Consider the following 8509-nt stretch of genomic DNA (forward strand, 5'->3'; position numbering starts at 1 on the left):
AACGTCAGTGACGCCAGCTCAGCGTGCCGTGGGTGGAGACGGGCTGACCGTTGGCCCGGACCTCATTCGGGCAACGGGGGCAGGTGGGTGAGGGGAAGGGGGAGGGGTAGCGCTGTGTCAGTCATGGCAGTTGGGGCGCCAGGAGGGGGTAGCTGGGGGGAGGGGTAGCCAAGCGTCAGCCATGGTCGCGTCCGGGGAGGGGTAGGAGGTTAACGCGTCATGACAGGCATGACCGCAGGACACTGGGCGGAGAAATGTGGCAGTTGTACGTCAGCGGTTCACCTGACAGACCACCCCGCGTGGGTGACGGGCCTCTATAAAACCTCCCGCCACGTTGACTCGTCGCAGTGCGGCCCACCCCTCGGCTGACGCCCCGTCCGATCCCACCATGCTGCCTGCCGCGATCCTTCTTCTCTCCCTGGGTGCGGCGCTATCGGCGCCTGCCCCCGGAGTGACGCCGCCCGTTTCTCCACCTCTACCGCCCGTTCCTCCACCTCTTCCACCGAAGAGGGCTGCCACAGACGCCGATGCGGTGACTGTTGGTACGCTCAAGACCGCAGGTACCGCCATTGGTAAGTCCTCAGGTGGAGCTGTCTCTCTGGAGCAGACTGCCGATCAGGGAAGCAAAGCTGGAGTCAAGGTTGATCTCTACTCGCAGAGGGAGGGAGCTACGGAGGGAAGCGCCGCCTCCACCAGCGCGACCAAAGTCAAGTGCAAGCCTGGCTTCAGCAAGGGGGCGAGTGTGACCGGCCAGCAGACGAGCGGCGCAAGTGTCGGCGAGGCGACGTCGACCTCCGACGCCACGGGAGAGGCGGGAACCATCTGCGACGATACCAAGTCCGATGTCCAGGGAGGTGCCAGTACCTCCACCATCAGCGACGGCAAGGCAGCTTCTGAGGCGCTCAACACCGCCGCCTCCGAAACGTTGACGGTTCCCGGAGGGTCCAGCACAGTCTCCAATGCCAACTCGAAGACCGGGGGTACCTCTTCAGGATCCGCTGGAACCGACGCAGCTGGCAAGGCTTCCAGTCGGGGAATCGGTGACGGCACAACGTCACGTGCAGATTCTCAAACGAAGACATCGACGACAGGCGACGGAAGGAGCGAGGCTGACCAGCGCTCCACCGGTACCGGAACCACAGGTCGAAAACGTGGGGCGCTCGGTGCCGAGACTTCTGCACAGACCACGGGTAGTTCGGCAACCGTAGGAGGAGGATCAGATAGCAAGGGCGAGTCCTCCGCTGGAGGTACAGCCAACCAGGGCTCCAACGTCGCCGCCGAGTCAGACTCCAACCAAAAGATCAGATCAACGAGGACTGGTAGTTCCGCAGTGGATGCGAAGAGCGTCTCCTCTGCAGCGCTGGGTGCCATTAAAAACAAACTCGTCGGAAAGAGTGACGCAGCTTCAGGAGGCAGCGCAGAGTCGGTAGGTAGCGCCAAGACCGATTTCAACACCGGAGGTGCCGCTGGCCACTCGGCAGGAGAGGGCAGCGGTTTTGCAGAGACCTCGGTCGGCGGTCAGACTCGCCTGACCGGTGCAGTCAAGGGAAGCCAGTCATCTAGCGCCAGCGGAAGCGTCACACTGAAACGGCCTGTCTGGCCATGCAAGCTCCCCAGCAAAGCGCCCAAAGGCTGGCCGTATGGCTGGGTGCCCGATACTAAATTGGAGTGGCTATGTGTAATCCCTCACAAAATACCCGCCAAGTACAGCAAACTGTATAAGCCTAAATGGTAGGATAAATGTACGGTGAGATAGCGCGACGGCGACTGAACCGGCACGATATCGGCTGGATAAATGCGGAAGAATCATCAGGATTCTGAGGAAATCTCACGGATTTTGAGGAAATTCAAAGATCTTTTAACACATCCTTAGGTTGCCGAAGGGTTACTGTGAAGATCTTAGGATTTCTAAAGAAATCCTCGGGATAATGTAGAACTCCTCAGGATTCTTCTTCGGTTGCGCCGTTGGCGGACCTGATACTGACCACACGCGCTACTTTGACCAGAGAAATGAATGTGCAAACAGCCTTGAGCTGTTTTGTACTGACGCCAATGATCGTGCTTGTATATGTACCACTTGGGAATGATGCATTATGGGTAATAAAAACGCCACATCGTCTACAAATAGTGATTTTTTTTGTAACGAGATTTTGGGAAATATTGCGACATTGAGAAATATCGTGCTAAACGTAAGTTTGGTGGCAGGCTTTGTCGATATTGATCAAAAAGTTAGACCAAACTAATTTCAACTTACGTACGGTAGGTATAAATTTGTCAAAAGGTGTTGATCAGATGTTACAGAACCCTTGACGACTGCTGCACCTACCTATCTTTAGAGCTTAGGCACCAATGCAGCTGATAAGGTCTATAGTAAGATGATCATCTTCTTGCATAGCAAGGTCTGCCATATCGTTTGACTTGCATTATTTGCTGTTTAACCCGTGCCCTACTGGGGTCTGCGTATAGTCCCCTCATAGCCTAACTCCTAACTCCGAAACCACTGGTCAAAATTCAAAGGGCGTCTGATAGCCCCGGAAAAACTGTCATACGACAGCTAATTTCATTGACCTCAATGTCACCGATGACGTCACAGGTCAGGTCAAAGTAAAAAGTATTAGCATTTTGGCTTATTCACATTTTGGGATCTGGCCGCCGGCTTACAAGGCAGATCAGGCTCATTTTTGGTTTACACACTCGTGAATAGATGCTATAGATACCCTGAGGGTAGCCAACTTGCACTTTGATTTTCAGGTCAGGGTAAGGTCATCACAGGTCAGGGAAATATATCATGCGTCGGTCACGTGACACATGTTTTACGGTCCATTTAGGTCAGAGATTTCGGATTTGATGTCGTCTGTGTCATTCGAGGTCGTTTTGAGTCGATAGGCGTTATCACAAGTGTATTCGCGGCCATTGGGGCGACGTAAGAGAAGAAGAAAACAACAAGCCCAAAAGAACTTTGAACTATCAGTTAGCATGCACATTTTTTTATGTGTAGCGAATCTACCATTAATTGTTAGAGAAAATTGCGTTTAAAACCTTCCATTTATGCTTTTCCCATCGTTTTCACAATATGTTCTTTTACTAAGCTAGAAACACAAATTAGAAATAGTTCCCGCATCATCGTCAAGAACAATAGGGAAGGCTTGAAGTAAATACAATACCTAATCTAAACGGTTTTGTAAGATGTAAAGACACTTCTAAAATTGCCTTTAGAAATATTGAAGGCAAAAGTTGAACTTTTTCACGAGACGGATGTCTATAAACCTAACGTGGGACGACTCAGCCGGTATTTCTTCGCCTACAGCCCAGCTTTCCCTAGTGACCGCTAGAGGCGCTACTATCGATGTTCACCCGTGCCGCCTAGACGTTGAATCTAGCTTAGGTCAGGTCACTTTCAGGTAAAAAAGGTCAAGTTTTGCAGTTGAAGTTTTCCAACAAAAAAGGTGTCTATTGGATGCAGTTTGAGTTCAGGAACACGATGGGGCTAATTATATTGGTGTACGATGTCAAAACGTACTGAAAAATTGATTAAAAAATTTGTTAATTGTGATTTGTTTTGCAATAATGCGTATAACTTTGCCATTTTTAAAGAAATTTAGCTGAAACTTGCTAGAGTAAGTCATTAGCATGTGTTCTATCACATACATTCCGGTTTTTTCTCAAAACTTATTTTTTTAAATATAAGAATATAATTTTTGAAATTTATTATAAATAATTTTCAAAATATTCAAAAATTTTGAAATTCCGAGATAACAGTTTGATAGCGCAGTTTATTCTGAGTTCTCTCATGCAAAGAAATTGGATCTAGCTTAAAAAAACTGAGTTATTGGGAGCGATTGACGTGGTTCAATATTTTGCTTCGAAATCGGCCGAACGTGACGTCACTCTGACGTCACTTCCGGCCGACCTATGGTAGCTACGAAGTTAATATTTTATCACAAGGTGTCAAATTGATGCAGCTGAAGGTAATAAAAGTTTGGCGTCGATATGTCAAGCGGTTTGGAAGTTATTGGATAAAAACGGGAGGGAGCTATAAATAGCCCCCAGGTGGGGCGCGGGTTAAAGAACGCTCGAAAATGCTAAAAGTGACAAAGCTAGGCATTGCTTAACCCTCGCCCATGTAGGGGGGGGGTTGGTGCAACCCCCCCCCCCGAGGTTTTTCGGAAATAGTGCAAAAACGGCGGCGCGCAGCGCCGCCAAATTTTGGGTACCTTATGGGGCAAACCTTGCGCATCTTTTGATAAAAAAAAAATTGACCGGGTCATGTCAGGTCACGGAGTTATGACGTCACAAAGGGAACAGCCTCCGGCCGGATTTTCACAAACTGAGTGCCAACGCCCGAGGTTTCCTGCCGGTGGTACGGACATCGGTTGATGGATCGTGATGAAACTTCCCATGCATGTTGGGGCAAGTATTGGCTATCATATGGTATAAGAAACTTGACCGGGTCAGGTCAGGTCACGGAGCTATGACGTCACAAGAGGAACAGCGTCCGGTACTATTTTTGAAAAGCGCCCGAACCACTATTTTGCTAATTCTTGTCACCTCAATGGGAATATGCAGCAATATTAGCTTCTATAGGGAGCAAATGGACCTTCCAAATCCAAAAATACAATCAGATTTGAAAAATTTAAATTTTGATTTTTCGAATTTCTGCCGCCGACTGTGACCTTGCCGACTTCCGGCGCTCCCAACGCGCCATTTTTAGAGCTAGGGAAACGAAATACATACCAAACGATAGAGAATTGATCAAGGAACACGATAGTGAAGGTTTCAAGTCGATATCTCTCACCGTTTTGCCGCAATCGCCGCGGAAAGTTGAAAAAAAGTCTATTTTTCCGAAAATTTGACCTTTGACCGGTCAAAAGTAGGTCAAATGTTGACCTAGGACCAAAAAATATACCACCAATCGCGAGATCTCGGCGGGAGCAATCCGTTGGTCTTTTCCGCTAAGCTCTACGACGCTCCGTTTTCAAACGCCAAGGGGGGGGTCGCACCAACCCCCCCCCCTGCATGGGCGAAGGTGGCAGATCGCCGTTTACGGGCGAGGGTTAATATTTCGCAGCCAACATGAGCTTAAGTTGGACAAAAAAAGCCAAAGGGTATAGTTAGAATGCAGTGAGTCAAAATTTAGCCCTCGCCGGCCGAGGGGAGCGGGTGCCCCCCCCCCCCCCTATAGGCTTTTTCGCGATAGCTCCGAACACGATGGCGATAGAGAGCTGAAACTTGGCGTTCCTGATTTTTTATTAAAGCCGGATCTTTTGACACCAACTACATGTTCGGGTCGGGTCAGGTCACTGACCTATGACATCATAAATGAACCTCTGCACGGTCTTCAGATTTCGCTATTCGCAACGCCCTCACTAACAGAGGAGCTTTCACAGGGAAATGAAACTTGCAGAATCTAGTATTCATTACGAGTCTCACAACTTGTATATCTCTGATTTTTCCTTAAGGTCAAATGAGGTCAGGTCATTTTGGTGACCTCACCATTATAGGTAAGTCAATGGGGAAAACGAAACTGCTATTCTGGCGCCGGGAACCATCTCCAGCAATCTCAAGCACACAGAATCGTGATTTGATGCACTCCTTGCAATGTTAGATGCGTCACGTTTGCAATGCTGACCTTTAACCTGGCAGGCGGTTCCCGGCCACCTTCCGCGCGGTGGATGGGGGGGGGATTTTTTGCCCCCCCCCGTATCTCCGAAACTACTGGACGGATTCGAAAATTTAAACAGTGTTCGATAGCACTGTCAAATTTGTCGAGGGAGACCAAGTTTCATTGACCTCGAAGTCACCAATGACGTCACAGGGCAGGTCAAAGATAAAATGTTTCCCCGTTCACGGGCCTTCTAGGGAAAGCGCTATAACACCGAGTAAAACGCATTTCGTCGAAAATCAGCGATAGGGCGTCAGTTGTCTAGTACATATGTTGCTATTAGAAGACACTGGTCATACCAGGTCAGGTCACTGGTCAGGTCACCAAGGGTCACATGAACTCAACTTTACTAAGGTTGTGCGATGCATGTTTTATGGCCAATTTTTCATTTCCAACTCAATGGTGTTGGTTTTAAGACTATCAGGTACGTTTTAGGTCACTTTCTGCTGGAGGTCAGGTCACGGTCAGGTAAAAAAAGGTCAAATTTCAAAGTTGATAGTTTTGCATAAAATGGGTATTGATTCGATGCAGCTCGTCACGGGGAGTCTAATGGTGGTCTTTGTGTTTCGCTACGAGGTCTAGAATTGCTAAAAATTGAGTTTGAAAATTTGACGTCATCAATTTTGAAGTTTTTTTGTTCGCTATAACTTGGCAAAAAAGAGGTATCGATCTCAAATTCGGTATTTAATTAGATAGAAGGCGCTAGGGACTATCACGTATGTTCCGTTTTTTTCTAAATTAAAAAAATTGGATTTTTGGCTTTTATGTTCAAAAAATCTATTTTTTAATTTTTTAGGGTCAAAATCCAAAAATTTTCAAAAATCCGAGATGACAGTTTTGTAGCCTTTTAATTCTACACCATTTATGTCTGAAACATTTTTCTGTAGCTCTAAAGCTGTAGGCCTGACAGCTCTTCCCGCGAAACCTTTTTTTGGGTCGAAAATGGCAGAAATGACGTCACTCTGACGTCGTTAGCGGCCAACATATCATAGCCTTCGGAAAAAATTGTTCACAATGTGCAATAGCTATTCACGGGAGGGTAGGACGTAGGTAGGTACTGAAAGTTAGGTGACGATCGGCTCAGCGATTCTGGAGAAATATCGAAAAAAGGGGGCAACAAATGCCCCCCCCCCACCCTGGAAGGTTAACAAGACGGTTAACAAGTCTTTCTCTGAGGTGCTTCCACCTGATACATCGGCGGCCAGCGCTCCAACCATGCCTCCTCTGAAGCTCCTAGTACTGCCATCTCGTGCCCAGGCATTCAACTACCCTTCCGCCTAGGTTAGTGCTGCCACCTTGTGACAAAACCTCCAACTAGACTTCTGCTGAGCCAAGTGCTGCCGCCTTGTGATTAACTCTCAAACTATCTCACCCCCTGAGAAGATTGCCTGACGCCGCCACTGGGCTTCAGAATTCGGATCATCGTGCTGCAGACTATATGGCAGAGGCGTCTCCAGCGCTTTTATCCAGGGTTATTAGTAAAGTAATCTTGATCCACGGGGGTTGTCGGATTCTGGAATACGACGAAAAGGTAGCAAACTCAAATTGGTAATGCCTCAAATTGGTACTTAGCAAAGGAAGATATAAAAAATAATGATTCGTGAAAAGATGTAGCTATTCCTATCTATTTGTGGAGGCAGTTGTGATCAGAACCGACATAAAGTTTATTTCTGTATTTCCTCTTTGGAGACATGTAAGAAACAAATGCATGGGTAGCTTGCTACAGAACCTTTCCTATACATTATGTGCATAGATATTTTTTATTTATTATATTTACTTTTTTGTATACATGCATACCTAATGTTTCATGAGGGCATTGATCCAGTCATAACAGCGTTCGATATTCCGTGTCTATTGTTCGGTTCAACCATGTTCAACCAAGGGTTCAACTGCCGTGCTTTTGAGGCCAATTGCTTTACCGTTACGGGTACGATCCACCAAACTTCACGAAACACCGCCTGCTAGAAACGAGCTCCGTGCTACCCAGCACCCTCCGTTCGGGGGATAGCTTTCGTCACCTCTGCATTCCTCCGACCAAAATCAGCCCGAGGGGAGAGAGTGCAGAGACGAGGGCAGAGGGGGCGAGCAGGGCGGCAGGGAAACTTTCACTAGCGAGCAGCACACCTGCAGGTGTGCTGCATGGGGTCATTCACCATTACAATTTACATCAGCTCACAGGGTACTCAGCTGAGGCGTGTTTCAGGCACTGACAGCAAGTAAGGTGTGTTTAAGGCACTGAAAGTTAGTTAGTGTGGTGTGTTTAACACGCGCAGTGGAAGGGGGGGGGGGCGGATTTCGCCCACCCCTCCTGTTTTTCGCCAATAACTCGCGCCGCAAACATAATATTAATGTGAAATTTCGGCTACCTGTCCAGAATTGAATTGCGGATCTTCTCGTGCAAGAAATAAGAAAATCGGTTCACAACTTTTCTAGTAATAGCGGTGTAAAGTCAAACCCCTGCCGCCGCGGCGGCGCGGCGGCGCGGCGGCCGGCGCTAGCCGTTACGCGCCGCCTGAATTGTAGACTGTGCCGGGGCGGGACGGTTCCGTCTTTACATCGCGCTCCTTACCGCTGATTATATTAGATTCGCGTCAAATTCGGTGAGAAGACTGAGAAATGTACAGGCAATCATATGGTCAAAGAATTTTGAAAATCGGCCGGTAATAATTTGAGTTATGAGTGTGTAAACACAAAATTGTGATTGCCGCGTTTCCCGCGTCGGCCGATCCCGCTTCAGCCGGCGACATCTTACCCTTAGCAGGCTTCTAACTGCCATATTTATTGTTGGATTATCTAGAAATTCACCATACATACTCACAAATGTTTGTTCTTTCGTATAGTGAAAGA

At 47.9% G+C, this 8509-nt stretch overlaps 1 protein-coding gene across 1 annotated transcript; it reads left to right on the forward strand.

The window, feature by feature from the left end:
- Positions 1 to 319: 319 nt before the first annotated feature.
- Positions 320 to 2127, forward strand: LOC122365030 (uncharacterized transmembrane protein DDB_G0289901-like; the record flags this gene model as incomplete). Its single annotated transcript, XM_043335912.1, has 1 exon — positions 320 to 2127. A coding segment is annotated over one exon (1416 nt), but the record flags the coding sequence as incomplete, so codon positions are not given.
- Positions 2128 to 8509: the final 6382 nt, after the last annotated feature.

Source organism: Amphibalanus amphitrite, unplaced genomic scaffold (assembly GCF_019059575.1).
Source record: "Amphibalanus amphitrite isolate SeventyFive unplaced genomic scaffold, NRLGWU_Aamphi_draft 000712F_arrow, whole genome shotgun sequence".
NCBI lineage: Eukaryota > Metazoa > Arthropoda > Thecostraca > Balanomorpha > Balanidae > Amphibalanus > Amphibalanus amphitrite.